This window comes from Petromyzon marinus, chromosome 10 (genome assembly GCF_048934315.1).
Source record: "Petromyzon marinus isolate PM22_M1 ecotype Great Lakes invasive population chromosome 10, UKy_Petmar_22M1.pri1.0, whole genome shotgun sequence".
Taxonomy (NCBI): Eukaryota; Metazoa; Chordata; class Hyperoartia; order Petromyzontiformes; family Petromyzontidae; genus Petromyzon; species Petromyzon marinus.
The window spans coordinates 6,517,523-6,540,252 of record NC_133676.1 but is presented as its reverse complement, the minus strand read 5'-3'; the positions used below and the strand labels follow the sequence as shown (position 1 = coordinate 6,540,252).

General features: G+C 42.7%; 2 protein-coding genes across 3 annotated transcripts; both read left to right on the top strand.

The window, feature by feature from the left end:
- Positions 1 to 3,102: 3,102 nt before the first annotated feature.
- Positions 3,103 to 15,207, top strand: CATIP (ciliogenesis associated TTC17 interacting protein). Its single transcript, XM_032951596.2, has 10 exons — positions 3,103 to 3,596; positions 5,287 to 5,377; positions 6,047 to 6,250; positions 7,339 to 7,394; positions 8,005 to 8,091; positions 8,871 to 9,038; positions 9,460 to 9,584; positions 9,795 to 9,874; positions 10,141 to 10,241; positions 14,229 to 15,207. The coding sequence occupies exons 2-10, from the start codon at positions 5,302 to 5,304 to the stop codon at positions 14,472 to 14,474; spliced, it is 1,143 nt and encodes a 380-aa protein (XP_032807487.2). The 5' UTR covers positions 3,103 to 3,596; positions 5,287 to 5,301; the 3' UTR covers positions 14,475 to 15,207.
- Positions 15,208 to 16,453: 1,246 nt separating this feature from the next.
- Positions 16,454 to 22,716, top strand: HROB (homologous recombination factor with OB-fold). Of its 2 annotated transcripts, XM_076066086.1 has the most exons (11): positions 16,454 to 16,686; positions 17,133 to 17,186; positions 17,971 to 18,030; positions 18,364 to 19,437; positions 19,561 to 19,641; positions 19,761 to 19,898; positions 20,337 to 20,445; positions 20,680 to 20,765; positions 21,204 to 21,338; positions 21,539 to 21,674; positions 21,788 to 22,716. In XM_076066086.1, exons 2-11 carry the CDS (start codon positions 17,184 to 17,186, stop codon positions 21,841 to 21,843), a joined length of 1,878 nt encoding a protein of 625 aa, XP_075922201.1. In that variant the 5' UTR covers positions 16,454 to 16,686; positions 17,133 to 17,183; the 3' UTR covers positions 21,844 to 22,716. The 2 variants fall into 2 exon arrangements, with proteins under 2 accessions (XP_075922201.1, XP_032807486.2); XM_032951595.2 differs by lacking the exon at positions 17,133 to 17,186.
- The last annotated feature ends 14 nt before the right edge of the window (positions 22,717 to 22,730 follow it).

Sequence of the window (22,730 nt, the reverse complement as noted above, 5' to 3'; positions counted from 1 at the left end):
GTGGCTTTTCATTGTTTCTGGAGGAGCCCCGAGGGTAGAGATTCAATCTCCTGGCTCGGCCAATTGGGGTTTTGCCAGAAGACGTCATAGACGCCTGTCCCCCCGGGGCCTCCGGCACAGACACAGACAGACATACACAGACAGACACAGACACACACAGACACATACACACATACACAGACACACACACACATACACAGACACACACACAGACACATACACACAGACACATACACAGACACACACACAGACACACAGACAGACACAGACACATACACACAGACACACACAGATACACAGACACACACAGACACACATACACACAGACACATACACAGACAACAACAACAACCGCCATTCGCCACTAAGCGGCGGTGACGTCACCACGACGCTTGTGCCAGGCCATGTGCACCTTGAGGCCACGTGAAGTGTCGAACGCCCGCTGGCAAGAGGTCACAGGGCAGACCCAGGTGCCACGGGTCGACTGACTGAGATGACTGGCTGATGCACCACCTGTGCCCCCTACTGTGCCAACCTGCTGTGCTTTAGCCACCCGGCGCTCCGCTCGTTGTTGTGAGCGTCGCTCCTCCGCCCTCCGTTGTTGTTGGAGGGCGACTGCCTCCAACTGTCCAGTAGCGTCCTTCACGAGCCTCCTCCACAGAGGCCGATCTTGACACCGCTGGTACCAGTCATCGGCAAGTCCACTCAGCTCCACGTCCTCCTGTACCACATCACTCAATCTCTTCTCTAGCCAGTGCCGCGCCCGTCTAGCCCCCTCGATCCGGCCGAACAAAAGCTGTTTCGGCATGCGGTGGTTGGGCATGCGGGCTACATGACCCAGCCAACGCAGCCTTCCCCGCCGGAGGAGCTCACCGATGGGACATTGCCCAGATCTTTCAAGGATTTGTGAGCTCCTCACACAATCCAGCCTGGTTAAACCCAGGATGGATCATAGGTAGGCCGGCCTAAATGTTTCTAACCGGCGAAGATGTTCCATACACAGACACACACACAGACACACACACATACACACAGATACAGACAGACACACACACAGACACAGACACATACACAGACACACACACAGACACACAGACAGACAAACACACAGACACACACACTGACACATACACAGACACACACAGACACATACACACACACAGACACACACACATACACACAGACAGACACAGACAGACACACACACAGACACACAGACAGACACACACAGACACACAGACAGAAAAAGATAAAGACAAAGATCCCCCATATAGCCTTAACAGACTGTAGGGGCAAGTGCTGTTAGCGAGCACCTATGAAGGCCGGAACGGTACACAAGGGGATCGGTGGCCAGCACCAGGGGGGTATACTGTTAATGGATTTCCGCCCACCCTATACACAACACCACAAACACACGTTCCCAGTAAACATGAAACGTTGGACCCCAAAGCTTTCGACCACACTCCAACGTTCACCCAACGTTGACTACACTGTTGTTGTTTTGGGGGTGCAGGGGGGGGGAGCTGCTGTTACATATTTGTACTATGCCGAAGGCCTCCAATTAAGGTGCTCATCTCACTCCACTTGCCCCCATCAGTCCCTTGACGGCTGTACGGGGGGAGGGTATCTTTGTGCGGTGTCGTCTATCTATGGAGATGGACGCGTGAGTCGTGGGTTCTTTCTTTTTTTCTCCCGGCCACCTGTACCGTTGAACTTCTTTCGCACCGTACGTAGTTGACCGCGCGGGAATCGGGAGGTGCGGCGGAAGGACACCAAACTAAACACGCGCACGCACACACACACACAAAAAAACCCCGGTGCTGAACAAAATACAATTTTCAATCTCGACGATTTACAACAACAACAAAAGTGCACAGCTCCACAGTGGCGTCTGAATGTCGGGACGGAAGAACGTTCCAGACGGCCCGCAGAAGCGCATCTGAAAGCGCGCGATGAGACGGCGACCGTCTTTGTTCGATGGGCTGCCAAAATCCGCTGCTGCTGATGATGGTGATCATGACGACGACCAAAGTTCACGCGATTGATGGTTTATGCTCCTCGACGAGATAATCGGCAAGGTAATCAATCAATCAATGAACCGTGGTTGATTTGTAGCGAGCACTAGGTGTTGTAACGAGCGCGACCACTATATTTAACGTATTCGCTCGGCAACCAAGAAGCCGATGCGAGAACATGTTTGGTTTTGATTTAAAGTTCTCGTGACTGCAGGGATTCATATTCTTGGTTCTTTCGGTAAAGTCACCACGTTAGAAGGGAAACAATAAAATAATTAAAGAAAAAATGTTCTTGCAGTTGGTTTTCACACCTGATGATGACTGCTTGCGTTGCAGTCGAAACGTCGTGAGAATTTTATTGTTTTTATATATATTTTATTATTTTATTGTTTCCCTTCCACGTGACTTTACGGACAAAGAACCAAGAATATGTTTGGTTTTCACACCTGATGATGATGATGACGATCGCTTTGTGTCGCAATCGAAACGTCGTGAGAATTTTGTTTTATATATATTTTATTATTTTACTATTTCCCTTCTACGTGACTTTACCGACAAAGAACCAAGAACATATTCTTAGCTCTTTCGGTAAGTCACGTTGTTTTTTTATTGTTTTATATATATTTTATTATTTTGTTTCCCTTCAACGTGACTTTACCGACAAAGAACCAAGAATATTAATTACTGCAGTCACGAAAGCTTTAAATCAAAACTTAACCAAGAACATGTTTGGTTTTCACACCTGATGATGATGATGACGATCGCTTTGTGTTGCAATCGAAACGTCGTGAGAATTTTATTGTTTCATCTGTTATTATTATTATTTTACTATTTCCCTTCTACGTGACTTTACCAAACAAAGAACCAAGAATAAGAATCCCCCTGCAGCTTGGAGGTGCGTGGCCAGGTGGAGGGGTGGGTGACACTCTGCGTTCAAGTGGGCAACACTCGGTCTGGCGGACTGCTGCATTGTCACAGAGCGTGTGTCCGCCAAAACCGATGGCTTCTACTGGCTCAACAGCCTGACTCTCTTTTGTCTGAATCATTACTGACATTAACATTTGTTTAATGTCACCCCGGGGATGGACAAATCCTGGCTCCGCCCCCTTGCAGGCTGCAGTCACGAAAGCTTTAAATCGATGTTTAAGCCGACTGCAAGTTTGGCGTGCCACAGAGTGTTTGCTGCACACAAGCCGCATCTTGATAACGGGGTTTTATTGTTTTATAAAAAAATATTATTTCATTGTTTCCCTTTCTACGTGACTTTACCGACAAAGAACCAAGAATATAAAAATGTTTTTTTGTGTGTGTGTGTCGTGTGTGTTTTGGGCTATAGCCAGACCGTCCAGTTTCAGAGCGGTGACTTTTGGAATCATCCCGAGTCGTCGAGCGACAGCCCTCTTGGTGCACGCCACACCGTCGCCATGGTAACAACGACGACGACAACACCGTCGCCGTGGTAACAACAACAACAACACCGTCGCCTAGGTGATGGACGCGCCGCGCTTTGCTGAAGGCGCGAGGCCTGCTCCGTCGTGATCAACTCGGCAGCATTCAGTGGACCGACTCGCGCGTGCTCCGGTACGTTCATTCTTATTCTTTCAACGCTTTGCATACATCCCTCCACAAACACGGCAACCCGAGTTCGAGTCCCCCGCTCACCGCTGACGATCAACTGAACCAGTAGCTGATCTTGGGTCTCTCTCCCCTAGGTCGACTGAGCCTTAAAAAAACGAGTACCTGGTGCGATGTTGCGGGAGGGGTTGTGGGGGGAAGAGCAGCATTTGTGGGGAGATAAAGGCGACCTGGCGTGGTGCCTATCTTATTACAGAACCAATTCAGACCCTTATTAAAGCTCAACGTTCATCCTACAAGCTCCCATCGCAAGGGAGAAACACAAACTAGACACTCACCACTAGTACACTCACCACTGGTACACTCACCACTAGTACACTCACCACTACAAACCGGTCAACCCCTTATCAGTGCCTACCTTTTTACAGACAAATTCAGGCCGTATTGGTCACCCCGTGCGCTCATACATCTCACCGTTCATCATACAAAGTCCCATCACAAGAGAGAAACACAAATAGACTTAACAAAATTTGCCCGTATTCAAACGGCTGTAAGCCGTATAGACCTGAAAACTCAATTTCCCTGTACAAGAATACGGGGTAAACCTTTATGGGTTGACAGGTGAGCTGTGTGTGTAACAGTATACACACAACTAAGCTACATGGTACTGCATTTGGGTGCAGTGTACCAGCTTATGCAACATGCTGGACTGCAGGTACTATAGCGGCTGGGTTGTTCTATGGAAGGACTTCCCCCGTCATTGTAATGCGGAATGTATAAAACTGCCTCTGATTTTTTAAAATAAAAACATGAGCGCCGTTCCCATGTTCTTTTGATAGGGAAACCACTTTGGATTTTTTGTTTATCACAGCACAAAGGATGCATGGTTTACGTGTACAGCACAGGATATTTGAATACATGATGTTAACATATATCTGAAAAGATTCAAAAGGTAAGCTAATCTAGATCAAAATATAACAGCCCTTTACCAACCTACTGCTGGATAAAGGCCCTATCTACGCCATGTTGGTCATGGGGGTTGTTTGACCATACTTCACCACGGCTGGTCAGTGCGGGTGGTAGGAATGGGAGAGGTGTGGGTAGGACTCGTTCAGAAATCACTCACCACTGATGCTACACGGTGCTGGGAATCGAATTCATCAGGATCATATTGCTAACCACTGTGCTAAGCACTGCTCCACAAATATTTTATGAAGATTCAGTGGTTTGATGACTTTCTTAATGTCGACTTGTTGATGCAGTAAACACATGTAATGTTCAAAACCAATGGCCGGTTGGATAAAATAACTCGAAAGAAACATACCCTCAGTTTTACCATATAAATCAGTGCAACTTAGGGTAACATTCTACTTCAGGTGCTTTGTGCGACTGACCACTACACTAAATCCATTGAGACATCTGGAGAGCTGTAATTATTTACAGACTTTAGCTTACTATTTACAGCACTGTAATTTCAGATAACTTTCAAATTCTGTGTGGGAATATGACACCATCATATTTCCAATTCTCAACTTGTAATGTACAGAATACATATATATATTTTTATGCATAAACATGTTCAGATCACATGAAGTAATTTTATTTTTAAAATGTTCTTTGATGTACAATTTTGACATTTGATTATGTGAATGTTATGGTTGCCCTATGCAGCTTAATAACATCGCTGTCTGTGCAGGCTGCACCAGTTATAATGGATCAGGAAAGTGAAGGTGCCCTCTCCCATCTTCGTGCGAGTGAAGAGGCCATCAACTTCCTCGCCTCCATCGGTACGAACACTGGGTATAAGCTCCTTATATAGTGATCATGAACCTGTTTTAACCCTTTACGACTAAGGTTGGAAACGTTTATGCATTAGCTCTGCCCACCCATCTGTCCGTAATGGGCTGGCACTATGACACTTATATAAATAATCGAATGTTAACTAAATTTGGGACTTACTTTTTTGAAAACTGGCCAAATTGATGAAAAGAAGTTTGCTCAAAACTTGGAGACCCAGTTACATTAAAAAAAATCCTATATGTAAATATACGAATGAATTTTTCCTTGACAGCTACCAGTTGGCTTCCATGCTGCTGATGAAACACAAATAATCAATGCACGTTGAAACGCAATGCATAAAGCAATAAAGCATGCATATTTATTATTTTTCCTGACTTGTTCATCAAATAACAACCTTATCAGAACGGTGTGGGCCGCAACTTTAAATAGGATACACTATTTAAGTTGTGTTGTAAATTGGGAATAGTTTTATTTAGATTTACAGAATTGTTTCATGAAATCTATTGTATTTACATTAATGAAAAAAGGCCATGTATTGCCATGCAGATAACACTAACCTATAGTGGTCCACCCTTATGAATAGCATCACAGCATAACAAACACAGCAGCAGAGCACTGTGGTGAAGGTGAGCGTATGTTCTCCCTTGTGAGTGCAGACCCACAGGAACTGAGCCACTGCCTGTTTGGAGATGAGCTGATGACCATGTCACGGGACGGCACGCACCTGGGCGAATTCAGGATGCGGGTTTATTCTGCGCCATACCGCGAACACCCCGACAGTGGTGGAGGCACGCGCTTCCTCGTGCACGCCACCAGCAAGGGAGCCATCAACGACATTCCATGCGGCACAACCGTGTGTGGTGGGTTTTCACGTGGTGTGCCACTTTTCACCTATTTTTTTTATCACGCAGAATACGCCAGAGCTCGTCAGATCTCTGAAGCTCAACAGGGATGAGCTTGATTAGTACTTGGATGGAATATTTCATGGGTATACCAGGTGTGTGTAAGGTTAGGCTGAAAGGTAGCCAGCAGATAGTAGGACACCAAAGGATTATTGAATCTGTGTGGAACTTTGAAAGTTACTCCCTAATGTGTGAGGGTTTTCTCCGGGTACTCCACTTTCATCACACTTGCCAAATACTCATGAGCGGATTGGCCAAGCAACCCAGTGCAGAACCCACCTGAATAAGAATTGTCATACTCTTTACTGATTAAATAAATAGATTATTTGGTGATACCGCATTGTCAGTGGTGCACAAGTTCCAAAAAACTAATGCATGACATTTCAGGTAATGCCCTTTCTACATAGTACGTGATGGAACACAATAGCTGGTGTTCATAGCACATGTGCTATTAAGAAGGACCATTATCCTTTTGTCACCAATTATATATCTTTATATTAGGGCAGTGTTATTGATAAATGTATTTTTTGGATAAGTAAATTACATGAGCATTAATTAACAAAGTAGTTGTGACAGCTCCGAAAGCAAAATGTAGGGGGTTTGCCTAAAATGGAAATAAGAACAAGAAACCAATGTAATGTAACAACCTTCTTGAAATATATATTCTTGGTTCTTTCGGTAAAGTCACGTAGAAGGGAAACAATCAAATAATAAAAACATAAAACAATAAAATTCTCACGACGTTTCGACTGTAAATTTTCTTGCTGTGGGTTTCACACCTGATGATGAGTGCTTGTGTTGCAGTCGAAACATTGTGAGAATTTTATTGTTTAATATTTTTATTATTTTATTGTTTCCCTTCTACGTGACTTTACCGAATGAACCAAGAATATGAATCCCTGCAGTCACGAAAGCTTTAAATCAAAACCTTCTTGAAACTTGTATAGCTAAACGGTATTCCTGCCAATGGATATAACAAGCTGCTATAAATATCTACATTAGAGGAAATATATTTACCTAATTATTATGGCAATATTGTTTTTCAGCATATGTCACCACCAACCTTGCGACACTGGAACAACACCATCATGAATATCTTGAGGTATGGAAAGTCATTTAAGAAAACTGAAGGGTTTATTGTTAATTCAATTTTGATATCTGAAGCTCTGAAGAAAGTTGCAACATCGTCGGTCATAATGACGACTCATTGCCAATGGCAGAGGCATTAACATATAATCTTTAAATGTGAAAATACAACCGTTTTCTCGAGTGAGATTCTTTTATGAAGACCAATCAAGTTTTACTTCTCCTTTATATTGGGCAAGCCTATGTACTTCTGAGCTCCTCAGATCTCATAAAGTACATGGGGTTGAGGATGAATAGTGCTTGGATGAGTAACCACCATAAAGCAGGTGTTACAGGCTCCTCTGAAACTACTGTATGTTGTGGACAGCAGAGGGCAATGCAAAAAAGTGCATTGTTGTACACTACTCTACTCCCATTCAATTGCTTAACCCAAACCCGCATATAGTCGAATAACCGTCATGACCCACGTCCCATGGGGAGGTCTTCATCCATCAGTGGATTGTAAATGTATAACATTGCATAAAGGCTTTAAGAGTTTCAACAAATATGCTTTTTAATTTATTGCACGTGCCTAGTTTTAGTATGTGCCTCTGGTAGTTATGCAATGTGTTCCCCATATACTGTAGCTGAATGAGCAAGCCCTGGACAGGAAGGTGGAACTGGTGTGGCAAGAAGAGTCACTACTTGTGAACAAGGTCGTGACTGAGGGAGAGGTGAGAATGTATATTTTAATGAAATGATTAATTGCTCTAAAAATGGAAGTTATCACAGTTTTCCATGATACATCATCCATTTCTGTTTCATTGACACTGCTTTTGACAATGGTGCATTATTTTTCTATGACATTTGCTATTTTATCGATTCATTCAAATGATAATACCGTTACACTACATTAATGGAAACATTTGAATGCTTTGACCTAACCAATTTGGCATGGATGATAACATACTGGCTTAATTTAGACTCCTCTTAGTCATATATTGCCGAGCAGCTGGATTGCAGTGTCATTACACCGTTGAAAAAGTGAGTATGAGTTTAAAGTTTTAACGTACTTTTATCAAACTTGTCTTTTTTCCCAAAATGTATTCCATTTGTGCTTTCAGCGGGAATCTATTCAGAACTCGCGCAGAACACTGCATTACCCCGTGATAGAGAATAGATTGCAGAAGGTGATAGCATAGAATAGCTTCTGAGACAATAAGTTGGCAGCACTTTTCCGCCTACGCTGTGACAGATATTTTTTTTCACATGACAGTCAGACCATATGTTAACTGTCAGAGCTGAAGTTAGCCATATTGACTGAAAACCAAATTTATTTATTTATTTGAAGAATTATAGGTGGTATTTGGTGATACTTGAAAACCCAGTTTCATCACAAAGCACCTTGGCGGATTCGAACCCAACATGAAAGCATTTTGTTTTAACAAACTTGAATTATGACATTGGCGTCTTTTTAACATATGGTTTCTTGTTTATGAACACTTGCATGCAGGAGGTACTACGGGAGTCTGTGCGCCTGGAGATGAGCCATCTGGCCGGCTTTCTCTCGGAGGCATCGTGCCTTCTCCTAACCAGGCTGTTGACACGGCGCGCACACGTACCCCATGACCTCACCTTCCTGTGCCTCGACTCCGAGTCCTGCCTTGCGACCTGCACTTTCGTACGTGCGTGCACACCACTCAAGTGGCTTCAATTACATCATTATATTGAAGTTTTCCACCAGCTTCTTGAGCCACTCGTCTAAGCCTGTGTTTATACTTCCTAATAGTGATAATAATCAATATACACACAAATCTAGAATGAAGCGGTAAAGAATCTCACTGGCATTAACCACTGCTATTTTTGTCAAACAAAAATATAATTTTGGGTTTGAAATGTTAATATTTAATTGCTAATAGCAAATAACTCAATTTGATTTGGTGTCACTTTCCAGGTTTTCTAAAGCAACTGCACGAGCAAAATTTAAAGCTCAGAACAACACATTGACAAGCGTCATGCTTGATAGTTCACAGGTAATAGTAGCAATATTTTGGAGGCACATTTGAATGACATAAATAATTAAACAAAACTGTCTTGCCTAGAGATCCTTGGGTACAGAAGAGCTGAGCATTGGCGAGAAAAAGGTAGAAGTGTTTGGAATCGAAAGGACACTCTACTCTCAGACAGCTCCACCAACCACGTGGCATAGCTATTATTTATTAGATGGGTGAGTTGTTTTTTTTTATTGTCACCAACATCATTTGGACTAATATCACTTGTGTTAATTTGAAATAAAATACTTCTAAATGTACCTGCATGTACCAACATCAGAAATACTCTAACACTCCTCTCGGACAGAATGGTTTTGCCCATGGAGGTGCTGCTCAGAATTTGTGTGTGCGCTCACGTGTGAACTTACGACACCTCTGCTTTACAGGCACCTGGTGAGGCGTGAGCAAGTGGGCTCACCTACCACCATGATGATTGTACGCCTGCCCGCACAAACACCTGCAGCAGGTACAGTCATGCTTTTAAAAAATATATTGATGATAATGATCAGAATCACAATCTTTATCCCGGAGAAATCCAATGAGCTATGAAGCTTTTTTCACAGATGTCCAGTAGGGGCCGGTCAGAAAATTACAAGAACAAAATGATGATGGTCATAATCACCCTCGTCGAGTCCAATATTTTACACATGAACAAATTGTAGTTATGCTATTTGAGTCTTGATGTATTGTTGTTCTGCACATGATTATTATTGTCTTCATTTCATAATACAGAGGAGGCTGAGGAGGAGGTTGACACTGATTCAGGGGTGGAGCAGCAGACACTGAATTGGGAGGAAGACATGCAGATGTACTCCCGTTTCCTCGACAGAAAGGTTGTAACCCCAAACATGACACTGCTCCCATTTCATTCTTGTCTGCTTCGATCATAGTGTAATTAGACACAATTAACTCATTATAGACTATAGCACATTTTATGGCCTCTCACCTGGACGTGAAGTATCTGATATATAAATGTAAATTGTATGATAATTATTTCCACAGTTGTGAAATGAACACCGTAAGAAGCATATTATAGCAAATTAGCTTCTTGGACTACGGTGGAGATACCCTACGTAGGCACGTTGATGTAATTTTTTTATTGATTAAAAAGACCATACACTGTTTTATCAAACTTAGTTCATGTGGATTAAAATACGGTATTGCACTTACAGTTCACGGAAAAACTAGATACTCTTCATTATTTTACAGATAGGAAAACTGCAAACTGGAAACATTTCCATGACTTTTGGAAAAATACACCCATTTCCGTTGGATGCCTGTACAACGTATAACTTTTATTTGTATTAAGACTAGATGTTTCTTAGCTTATTCAGGGTTAGTTTGTATACTGTGTAGTTTTATACGAACTGCATTGTCTTTTTGTGATGATTTGTAAATATAATGTTGTATTTATTAACATAAACAACAGCCAATCATCTGTGTGATATTAGCTTTGCTTCCCATTTATCATACCAAAGGAATGACCTTGTGAACAAGGTACAGAACCTGTATTCATTGATGCTCTACCATTTAATAAGCGTAAAAAATACACAGAATGTATGTAAATATCGTATTAGTCATGATCTATTCACTGCTGGATGAAGGCCAACATGCTATCACCATTGCGAATGGCTTTGCGATACAATAATTAATCGACTGCACGAGCTGCTTGCATCACTCTATCTCTGTGGTGAATGTTCCTTCTTTAAGCTGCTTGCGGGAAAACAATAATTATGTCTTTAACTTGGGTTTGCTCTCAAATCCATTTGATCCTCTTCACGTCTCACAATTTAATTCCAAGATTGCACCTCTTCATGCTACTTTGCATACTTGTCAGCTTTCCGTTTTTTTTTGTCGAGTAAATTTTGTATATGTATGTATATTATGTGTATTTTACATCCATTGGGATTATCGTGGTGGGACAGATATAGCAAAATATTTTCCGAATGCAATCACTGCTGTACCTATGACTCAGTCCATAATCGCTGCTTTGTCGATTGAGTACCACTTTATGGGGAAGTCAATAGTAGTTGTCCTATGGAGAGATTGCCCTCTGTCATATGAATGTAAAACTTTCACCGTTGACTCAAGGCTGTAAATAGAAGATGAAGACTGCCTCATTACTCATTTGAGCAGGAAATTACTTTGGCAACATGAGACGCTGTTGGTATCTTGCTGCAGACCGTAGTAATTCGGGAGGCTAGCGTGGCTGGCATGGCTCCTGGCACAATGAATGATTTGGGGCCCATGTCCAATTTCCCACCTTTATAGCTGGGAGCCTGGGCCCTTCCTGTGCGTGGGCCCTGGTGTAGTTGGACTGAAACGCCACTGCTGTAATTTGTAAGCTGGCTGCTGATTAATTATGGACTTTAAATTGTAAGCAATTATTGCCTCATACAGTATTTACTAAGTGATGCAACTTCCTCATGGATGTTTGGAACCTATTTTAAAGGGGTCAGTTTTTCAGGGGTGGGGAGTGGAGAATGCCCTGGCTGGAAACTTTACAAGAGCATCTTCCTTTGTGGAATCCACGGCACTTACCTGTACATGTATCTCCTTGCGTGATGTACAGTGAGGGAAAAAAGTATTTGATCCCCTGCTGATTTTGTACGTTTGCCCACTGACAGAGAAACGATCAGTCCTTAATTTTAATGGTAGGTTTATTTGAACAGTGAGAGACAGAATAACAACAAGAAAATGCAGAAAAACGCATGTCAAAAATGTTATAAATTGATTTGCATTTTAATGCGGGATATAAGTATTTGACCCCCTCTCAATCAGAAAGATTTCTGGCTCCCAGGTGTCTTTTATACAGGTAACGAGCTGAGATTAGGAGCACACTCTTAAAGGGAGTGCTCCTAATCTCAGCTTGTTACCTGTATAAAAGGCACTTATCCAAAGAAGCAATCAATCAGATTCCAAACTCTCCACCATGGCCAAGACCAAAGAGCTCTCCAAGGATGTCAGGGACAAGATTGTAGACCTACACAAGGTTGGAATGGGCTACAAGACCATTGCCAAGCAGCTTGGTCAGAAGGTGACAACAGTTGGTGTGATTATTCGCAAATGGAAGAAACACAAAAGAACTGTCAATCTCCCTCGGCCTGGGGCTCCATGCAAGATCTCACCTCGTGGAGTTGCAATGATCATGAGAACGGTGAGGAATCAGCCTAGAACTACACGGGAGGATCTTGTCAATGATCTCAAGGCAGCTGGGACCATAGTCACCAAGAAAACATTTGGTAACACACTACGCCGTGAAGGACTGAAATTCTGCAGCGCCCGCAAGGTCCCCCTGCTCAAGAAAGCACATATACATGCCCGTCTGAAGTTTGCCAATGAACATCTGAATGATTCAGAGGACAACTGGGTGAAAGTGTTGTGGTCAGATGAGACCAAAATGGAGCTCTTTGGCATCAACTCAACTTACCGTGTTTGGAGGAGGAGGAATGCTGCCTATGACCCCAAGAACACCATCCCCACCGTCAAACATGGAGGTGGAAACATTATGCTTTGGGGGTGTTTTTCTGCTAAGGGGACATGACAACTTCACCAAATCAAAGGGACGATGGACGGGGCCATGTACCGTCAAATCTTGGGTGAGAACCTCCTTCCCTCAGCCAGGGCATTGAAAATGGGTCGTGGATGGGTATTCCAGCATGACAATAACCCAAAACACATGGCCAAGGCAACAAAGGAGTGGCTCAAGAAGAAGCACATTAAGGTCCTGGAGTGGCCTAGTCAGTCTCCAGACCTTAATCCCATAGAAAATCTGTGGAGGGAGCTGAAGGTTCGAGTTGCCAAACGTCAGCCTCGAAACCTTAATGACTTGGAGAAGATCTGCAAAGAGGAGTGGGACAAAATCCCTCCTGAGATGTGTGCAAACCTGGTGGCCAACTACAATAAACGTTTGACCTCTGTGATTGCCAACAAGGGTTTTGCCACCAAGTACTAAGTCATGTTTTGCAGAGGGGTCAAATACTTATTTCCCTCATTAAAATGCAAATCAATTTATAACATTTTTGAAATGCGTTTTTCTGGATTGTTTTGTTGTTATTCTGTCTCTCACTGTTCAAATAAACCTACCGTTAAAATTATAGACTGATCATTTCTTTGTCATTGGGCAAATGTACAAAATCAGCAGGGGATCAAATCTTTTTCCCTCAGTGTACATATCCAACTCCCTGGGGACTCAGATATTGAGGGATATGTGAAAAGGTCAAATATGTGAGCATTTATATAAAATGACAGTTACATCATGCACAAATCTGTAAGTTTACCAGACAAAAACAAATCGCTTACTTTTAACGTACGGAAAGACCACTCTACTTTAAAAGTAGGCGATGTACAAGATATAAAAACAAACATTGCTGCGTATGAAAATGTCAGATTAAGTGAACAGTTATGGAAAATTACATTTGCACCATGGGAAACTACCACACTGGGTGGGGGCAGATAAAGAGTGCCACGGTAGCGAAATGTGAACTACCTCGCCTGGTAAACATGAAGTCGTGGGTTCGATCCCGACCCTGATGCCTGCATATTTGGAGTTTGCGTGTTCTCGCAATTGCGTGGATTTTTGTCCGGGTCCTCTGGGTTTTTCCTCCACATTTAGAAACATGCCTTTCGAGTATTTGGCTACTATACATTTGCACATGATAAACCACTTCGTTGAGCTATCATTTGCGGCCAAATCGCTACTGAAAAGAGCTATATAGCTCAGTGGGCCTTACCTAGTAAAACAATTTAGATTTAATTTGCTGGGACAAACTTGTGATGGTGGAATACACACCGTTGTACGCATCTGTGCCTCGTGGCAGGAGGAGTTGCTCTCAGAGCATGCGGAGTATGCAAGGGCCCACCCTGAGCTGCGGGCTTTGCTCGGCGATTTCCTGCAGTACCTGCTGCTCCGCAAGCCGGCTGACCCTGTGGCCTGCGCCGCGCCCTACTTCGCCTCCTTCTCGGCACTGGACCGCGACATTCCCAGCACTCGCAGCCCTCCCACCCCTCAGTCCACCACCGACGCCACTGCTGCCGCATCACCAGGGGATGGGGTTGTTGCTTAGCATCCACGCATTAGCTGCTGCCAAAGCAATTCTTACAAAATGACTGCGCCTGTTTACAATTACAACACAATGCTCTAATGCACTTGTTTCCCCCCATAACTCAACAATAGGCCCGCTTACTATTTTTTTTACAATTGAAACAATTCACATAATTCAGGGAGTACATAAACATTCTGTAGTTGACTCAGGCCAATTGCTGATGTAATTTTACATGCATGTTATATACTCTACTGTACATTCAACCATTTGTTTAGTTGAAAATCTAATTCCACATCATCTTTTAGGAAATACAGTAAAAGTAGGCCTACGGGAGTGAAATGTAATACGATACAGTACTTACATGATGTACAGGTGTATATTTCCAAAAGATGCAAAGCCTTTATTCTTATTTTGGTGAAATTCATTACTTTTTGGCCAAATGTTCACAATGCAAACTCCTGTATTCAGAAGATCCATTATTCAAGATTTTTATTGGCCACATTTCAGAAAGCACGTGGAATGTGGGCTGTAACCCATCTGCAATTGATTGTTGCCTCTTTCCACCATCTGGCCAATGTACAATTTATACCTTGGGGTTACTGGACAAACATGGTAATATACTGTATATTTGATTTAATGCTTACAGTAAATGTGTAAATACAATATAACATCTACATTGGTTATTAAGCCAACAGATTTAGACGTTAAATATCTGCTGACATGTCTACACGCATAATAAAGTCTTGTTAAAACATTCTCTTTTCTGATTTTGTCGCATAAGTGACAGTGTAATTACATTACTGTATAAAATGTACTACGGTATGTAACATTTTCCAAAATACAAAGCACATCAATGAATGTATATTGAGTAGCAGAGAACGGTGGTATTTTTTGAAGGATTGCATTCAGACATACATGTATGACATTTACTATGCAGTACAAAGTCATATGGGACTTATTTTTGACCAATAATCTCTTTGAAACACAGGGAATGGCATATTGAAATTAACTAGATTTGGGCAGGTGATAAAACTGAGCTGCCACTGCTGAGATTCTAGTTTCGAATTTGGGTGTCAGCCACCTGCCATTAATCCAGGTTCTTCATTTGAAGTACTTGGTCTGAACCCAGTTACCAATTACTATTCGAAATAACATTACATTTAGCATTTCGTTTTAATTTATTCAAAAAATAATTAAAAGTTCAGTTTAACTGCCATACAACGATCGCTCCAACAGGACATGTGAGAAGGTGCAGTCGCCGCCTCGTGTGGATAGGCAATATAACGTTCTATGGTGCCAAACAATAGTATTTCTTATCTTGATTTTAAGCTTTCTTGACTGCAGGAATCCATACTCTTTGGTTCTTTCGGTGAAGTCACGTAGGTATAAAATAAAATAAATCACGACGTTTCGGGCGCAACACAAGCGTCCGTCATCAGGTGGGAAAGCATGGTATTTTTAATGATAAAATAAAACAAATTTCCGTGAGCATTTCAAATAGTCCATGAGCCCAGACCAGATATTGCACTTGCCAATACAACCTGATGTGGGCATAACTTTAGCGGTTCCAATTTGGAGTCGATTATAAAGTTATTCACTCGTATAGCCCATAATTACAATCTGGTATGGCAAACAATGTACTCCCTTAAAGTGATACCAATTTCTGATTTGACCCCATGGACTAAAACGTTATAATTTTGGACTCGAGAGATAAAACTTTGTCTCATATGAGATGTAAACAATAATCTGGACATTGCAGTGGGGGGAAAAGTCAAAATATTGCTGAGCTATTGACCCCATGGACTAAAAAGTCTAAATTTGGAGTTTAGAGACAAAGCATAATTATGCCTCGTACGAGCTGCAAACAAGAATATGAACATTGCGGTGTATGGGAGTCGAAGAAAAAGTCGAAATATTGCTGAGCTAAAGTGTTTTAAGTGGCTTTGACTGCACAGCGGGAGGGGAGGCGTGGCCAGAAGTGGAGAGGCGTGGCCAGAAGTGATGTCATGGGGGGGTCAAAGGTAGCGGCGGCGTTCGCATGGCGGGAGGTTACGAACCCGAAGTGCGTGCAGCTTACAGCGACTTTACAACTTTGCTATTGTTGAGCGAATTAAAGTGTTGTTTAACTGTCGTCGCAGACCGTGCTAAAGGGCCGCTCTAATGCGCAGCGGCGGTGATTTGAAAAAGCTAAGTGGCGGCCGGTGATGAATAGTTTGTATATAAATGTGATGAAGTAAGTTAGTGTGTTCTACTGTACTTGGGTGTTATACTGTACTGCACAGTAAACATAGGCCGAGCGTTCGTGTGTTAAGTTTTAAAGCGAACGTATTGTTCTTTGTGTGCTTATTATTATTGTTGCTCTTGTCCATATTTGACTTGGGCCGCAGTTTGAACGCGTTTGCCCCGTAAATAATTCTCAATTTAAGTGGAATCGCCGATCATTGCACAGAGCTTTGATGAATGTACTGTACGCCGAACTTCTTTCGCACCGCACGTAGTCAACCGTGCTCATCGGAGGTGCGGGAGAAGAGAATCGATTAATCTCTTCATGAGTACGCGAATCTCCGATTGAATAAATGAACAAATGCATACAATCGAATAGTTAGGTGAGTGGATACATGATTGCATGATAGTTTGAATCGGTGAATACATGATTAAGTGAATGAATGATATCCGGAGGAAGAGGAGGTAGGAGGAGCAGAAGGAAACGGGGAGTCGAGGCTGAATACGATGGTAAGGTCCGACACCGTCACCACCACCCATTACAATCCTTATCAATCCACAGCCAGATGAAGGCTTCCCGATGCATTTCAATACGACGATTGACCTTGTACCACGCTGGTCCCTGCAAGTTGGTGAAGGTGATTAACGCCAGGAGTGATTAAAACATTACTCAGCCGAGCTTAGGTTTCCCGGGCTTGCAGCGCAATGCCCTAACCACTAGGCCAGCCGTTTCATCTCCACGCTCCCGTCAAATTTCCATGTGTTCGTTGCTTGGCCACTTCCTCTAAATGTGCTAATTTTAAGATGCACCGTACCCTGTGTCAACCGAATAAACTCGACGGGGAAAGCCTTCCCACATGGATTCTTAAATTACAGTCCCAATAGATGCATAGCAAAAGCCGTTCGCTCACATTGACAGTAATTGAGGAAAGTTTTATAAACATATGTTTAGATTATTTGGGTGCGATTTTCACGTGATAAGCCACTTTGAGTTAGCATTTGTCGCTTATGAAAAATAGCTATATAACTCAGTGGACCTTACCTGGTGAAATAAAATACAATTGTTTTGGTCCATTGGCTTTTTTCCCTTCTAGTTAAATGTACCAATGTTCACTTTTCTTTTAAGTTTAAATTAGGTATTTAACTTGTGTATGTTCTCCAATGCATGTGTTAGTATTAATTAAAGTAAGAAAAGAGTTAATCTTAATTTTGATAATGCGCTGCCGTAATACAGTTTTTGTTTGGACATTTCGAGCACTGTATATTGTATTATTAACGATGTTTTATTTCGTAGGCTCTGGACACAAAAAACATGTTCAGCACGGGGGTTGAGGACTTCGACCTTGAAGATGAGGTATTCATCTCCTCACATGTTCAGCAGACTGTTTGCAAAACTGCAAAGCTTGGAAATATTTAAAAAATCAGCCAGCAGTGTGTTTCTGATGGGGATAAAAAAAGGGTTAAATGTTCTTGCTGACAGGCCTAACACAAAAATAGGCAATTTTATCTGACAACCAAAATAACTCCCTTCTTGCTTCGTCAAAACATTCATGTGACTTGGTGTCGGTTTTTCACAGTGTTCCAAGCCCACATGCATTAACAGTATAATTAACTTGCTTTAGGATGCTGAATGAGGTGCTTTGATAAAATTATTTGTTTTTAAAGTCACAATCCCATTTTGTCACAGGAGTTCATGTCGATGCTGGTGGACGTGGAAGAGAGGATTGCTGGTGGAGGGCGGCCGATGTGCAATTCAACTGGTGGAGCCATGCATCCACCCATTGTGCAGACCGTGACACCATCCACGAGCAACCACCAAGGCCCTGCAGCTTCCGCAATCCATGCTGATGATGTGGCCCAGGGTGTGGCACCACGAGATCCTTTCGGCGATGCGGACTTTTCAGACCTGGATGATGAAGTTTGGTTGAACTTCACTCAGGAACTAGATGTTAACGGTAGAGAAAACTCAGGTGCGAAAGAAACGGCAGGAACAGATGAAACCACGAAATGCCCAACTGTGGGTTCCTGTGAAGCTTCTGACTTTGGTCTGAGTGTTAGGACTATCACTGTCCCACCTGAAAAGAAGCTGCGGATGGCATCAAATTTGGAGAGTGTTCAGATACGTTCTGGACAGAGCACGGTAAGCATTGGACATAATGGGTCAGGCAAGGTGTCGGTTCAGAGGTTAAGAGGACCTGCTAATGAGAGCAGTGAGAAATCGGTTATGTTTATGGCATCTGCACGGTTAAACCCTGTTCCAGTTGCTGATTCAGAAAAAATTGGCCACTCTGGCACGATGCAGGGTGCCGCTTGGACGAATTCCCTTCAGCAGCCAAGGCCATCTTCAGCGCAGATTGCACCATCTCACATTGGACTGCAGAACAGAACTTCCAGGCCGCATGTAGGAATCGCAAGTCACAGGCCGTTAACTCCCATGACAAAATCTCCACTTGTGCAATCATCTCGGGGCCCCGCCTTCTGCAGCCCCCCCATGCGCACCCCTGGTCAAATGAGAGGCCATCTATTTCAGGGCCATGGAGAAAATCCGTGCTTGCCCACCACACCCACGATAAGGCTCCACAACCCGAGTGCATCGGGACAGCGCTCGGCAGCCACTACTCCAACGTGGCTCATGACAAACCGGCTCGTGCAACTCGTCTCGGCCTCCAACAATGTGACTCCCCGGCCCTCGCCTGCTGCTCCCTCTGCAGTGCCAAAGGCACGCCGGTTCCCTGGCCCTGCTGGCCTCCTGCCTCAACAGGTATTTTCTTTGCCATTATGGAAGCAGAATTTGTTTTTGTGTATAATAATTTTAGTGCCTTAGAGTTTTCAGAAAATATGTACATTAAAAAATCCTTTTGTTTCATCCAAACATTTCCAACAGCTGAGCAGAAAAATGGATGACATCATGATTTCTGCTCCACAAACCCCAGCTCATGGAGCCGTCGCAAAGCTTAGCTCATTGGTAATGTCCCTTTGCAGAACCACCGCACATGCTGTTACTTTTCTCATGTGCAGTTCATTGCTCCCAACATGATTTGCTGGACCCATGTGTCTCTCAACTCTCCCATACATGTTCTGTAGCCCTCTTCACAGCAGTCATCATTTGAGGAAGACTTTGGCCGGGGGCCGTGGGTTGCCATGAAAGCAGCACTGGGTGTCGATGAGAGGAACCCTTCCTCTTTTTTGTGCACGCACAGCATCATCATGGTGCTCCGCAAGGTACTGCGGCTTCTGGAGAAAATACTTGTTGTGTGGCATGAGTTTTCTGTTATGTCCATAACCTGCAATGACCACGATTGAACAAAATACTCATTCATCAGGGTATGAAATAGAAAGTCACTGACTTTTCAATTTTTTTTTATGTTATAGAAGCCGTTAAAATCTCACGGTGCTGATATTGGTTTCCTATGAAGTTCAGTGAAACCTTTGGCCACAGATTATTCAGCTACCATTGTGTGTGTCCATCCAGCAGTAACCTAGGCACTGTATTAACTCAAGTGATCCGTCATTTTGTGGGATAAAATGTGGATTCTGGTAATCTGTTCTCACCCATTTCACAACACGATTTGACCTACATTTATCTTGAAGGTGGCCATCTGCCTGCACTTGTGTGAGCAATGTCAGGGCACACAATTATTTTCATTGGTTTTTGTTCAGGCCAGCCTCAAGCAGCTGCCAAAGGGAAAGGTGCCGATCATGTGCATCCTACTGAAATCTCTCGTCCAAACCGGCAGTGATGCAAAGGCCGTCTTCAAAGACCCCACTGGTAATCACATTGAAAACATGAAACGTGTCTTTATTGTGATGCCACTGTGCATATTGCAGAACATGTAGTTATTAAGTACTTAGGGACAATGTGCTTATGAGGCATTGTACAAAGAGTAATAATGGAACTAGCAACCTTTTCCATATACTAAGGCATTGCAAAATCAAGTCCACCGTCTGCTCCATTGAGCGAGTTGTGCGTTTTTTGAGTTTAAGATGTATTTTGTGCATGCAGGGGAGATGCAGGGCACCATCCACAGGCAGCTGGTTGAGCAGCATCAGTCACAACTGAGGGCTGGTGTGGTGTTGCACTTGCAGCAGGTAATAATGCATTTGAACAAATAGGAATGCTACGTGGGGATATGACATACGTGTCTAACATACGTGAATATGAATGTATTTGAGGAGTAGGCCAAGCTGTGAACAGGTCATGGCAGTCATCACTTGTGACTCCAGCTTGAGGAGTTCACAAATGCTAATGTTACTTTTACAATTTCAAATACCACATGCACATGATTAAACTGACTAAATAGTAAGGAAAATAAATGTATTTACAAAGCACACTTGCTAGACTGTCACATTCAAACCTCAGGATATCTTAATGGCTCTGAATTTGCAAAGAATGGTGAAATGTCTCCTTTGAAACTACTGCTGTCATTTGAATACATCCCATAAGGGTTTCTTTCAGTGACGTTGCTGTCAAGTGGACCTCCTGGCTTGCAGTAACAACTACTTGTGTGTGTATGTGTGAACGGACAGGTGGGAGTGCTGTCCCCGAGCTGCAGAAACCACTACCTGAACATCACTCCTCGGAATGTGGTGCGGATATTTATGTCAGAAGGCTGTACCGAGACCAATTCAAGCTGCAGCCAAACAGCCAGTGAAGTAGCCCAGGTAAAGAGAATAACATAAAGTGCACTTGCACGACACAAATCAAGAGATGTGGAACATTGTGTGTATGCATCATATGTAAACTGTTGTTCAAATTATTTTTTGACCTACATAACGTACATTGTCCATAGAAGGTGATCTAGCAGTATATATACTGGTAGTGTGTTTGGATCTAATTTTTAGATTTTGTCTCCTGTCTCAAGATTGATCAAGAAAGCATCCACAAGGTGACAGCTGGGGTAGTGGAAAATCAGGCTGAGAGCTCAGCAGTCACGGAGCGAGGAGGAACAGTGATGAAAGGAGGCTCACGACAAACGGATGACAATCTTTCGGGCTCGGGTAATGCATTGCAACAAATGCCACATTAGACCTCCCTTTGAGCTACAATGATTTTGTGGCCACAAAAAAGGTGCAACTCAAGTGTATGTGTGCGTATGTGCGTGTGAGAACAGATAATCTGGACAGCTTTCTGGAAGACCTTCCAGAGGATGCGTTTGCAGATTTCTGACAATGCAGTGTAAGAAGACCCAGTGCCTACAAAATCACGAAACTTGAAAAGTGCTGTCAATGAAGATTGAAAAGTGCTGTCTGTGGATATGCTTCTCCTTATATATTTAGCATTTTTCAATTTGCATTACAAAAAATGCTGTGTTTGTTATACTTGCCAAGACCAATGTCATTTGATTAACAGTCATGGCAGGAGACTGATTCTTTATCAAATGCTCAGACAGACACATACTGTGTACTTTCAATGCTGTTTATGTCACTTATTACTTTATTTCCCTTCGTTTGAGCTTGTATTTGAAGATCATACACACTTGATGAACATGATCAGTTTTGTCATTTGTTACAGGAGCAATACCAGGAATATACATTTGTTGGCGTTATAGTCAATATTCTATAAAGCATGTCCACGTTTATTAATGTCTATGGTGTCACCTGTCATGTTGAGGTGCTTTACAAGTCACAGCTGATGAATGAAAAAGCTTTCTAAAGCATGACTATCATATTGCATTTCACTCGATCTAAGAAAGCTTCCCACACAAAAATGTACTACAGTACTGTACTTGGCAACGTCAGTACAACGTGCTGGCAAAAACGTGTTTTGCATAAATGTACCAATGGTATATTTTGATTTAAAGCTTTCGTGACTGCAGGGATTCATATGATTGGTTCTTTCGGTAAAGTCACGTAGAAGGGAAACAATAATAAAAATATTTTATTGTTTCTCTTCTATGTGACTTTACTGAAAGAATCAAGAATATGTACTAATGGTTTGTTATAAATTACATGCTGTTGATGAGTTAAGCACATGTTTTTGAAAAGCAACAAAAACATACTCTTACTGAAGTGATTAAAGTGGCATTTTGTTGAAGCTAAAGCAATTTACAGCTC

Bases quoted from the DNA above. Each gene is read 5' to 3' on its own strand.
- CATIP (XM_032951596.2), top strand. From the start codon at position 5,302: ATGGATCAGGAAAGTGAAGGTGCCCTCTCCCATCTTCGTGCGAGTGAA. The intron at 9,585-9,794 runs GTGAGTTGTTTT...TCTGCTTTACAG, and splicing joins AGCTATTATTTATTAGATGG to GCACCTGGTGAGGCGTGAGC. The intron at 10,242-14,228 runs GTTGTAACCCCA...GCCTCGTGGCAG, and splicing joins CCCGTTTCCTCGACAGAAAG to GAGGAGTTGCTCTCAGAGCA.
- HROB (XM_076066086.1), top strand. The intron at 21,339-21,538 runs GTAAAGAGAATA...TCCTGTCTCAAG, and splicing joins CAGCCAGTGAAGTAGCCCAG to ATTGATCAAGAAAGCATCCA. The intron at 21,675-21,787 runs GTAATGCATTGC...GTGTGAGAACAG, and splicing joins TGACAATCTTTCGGGCTCGG to ATAATCTGGACAGCTTTCTG.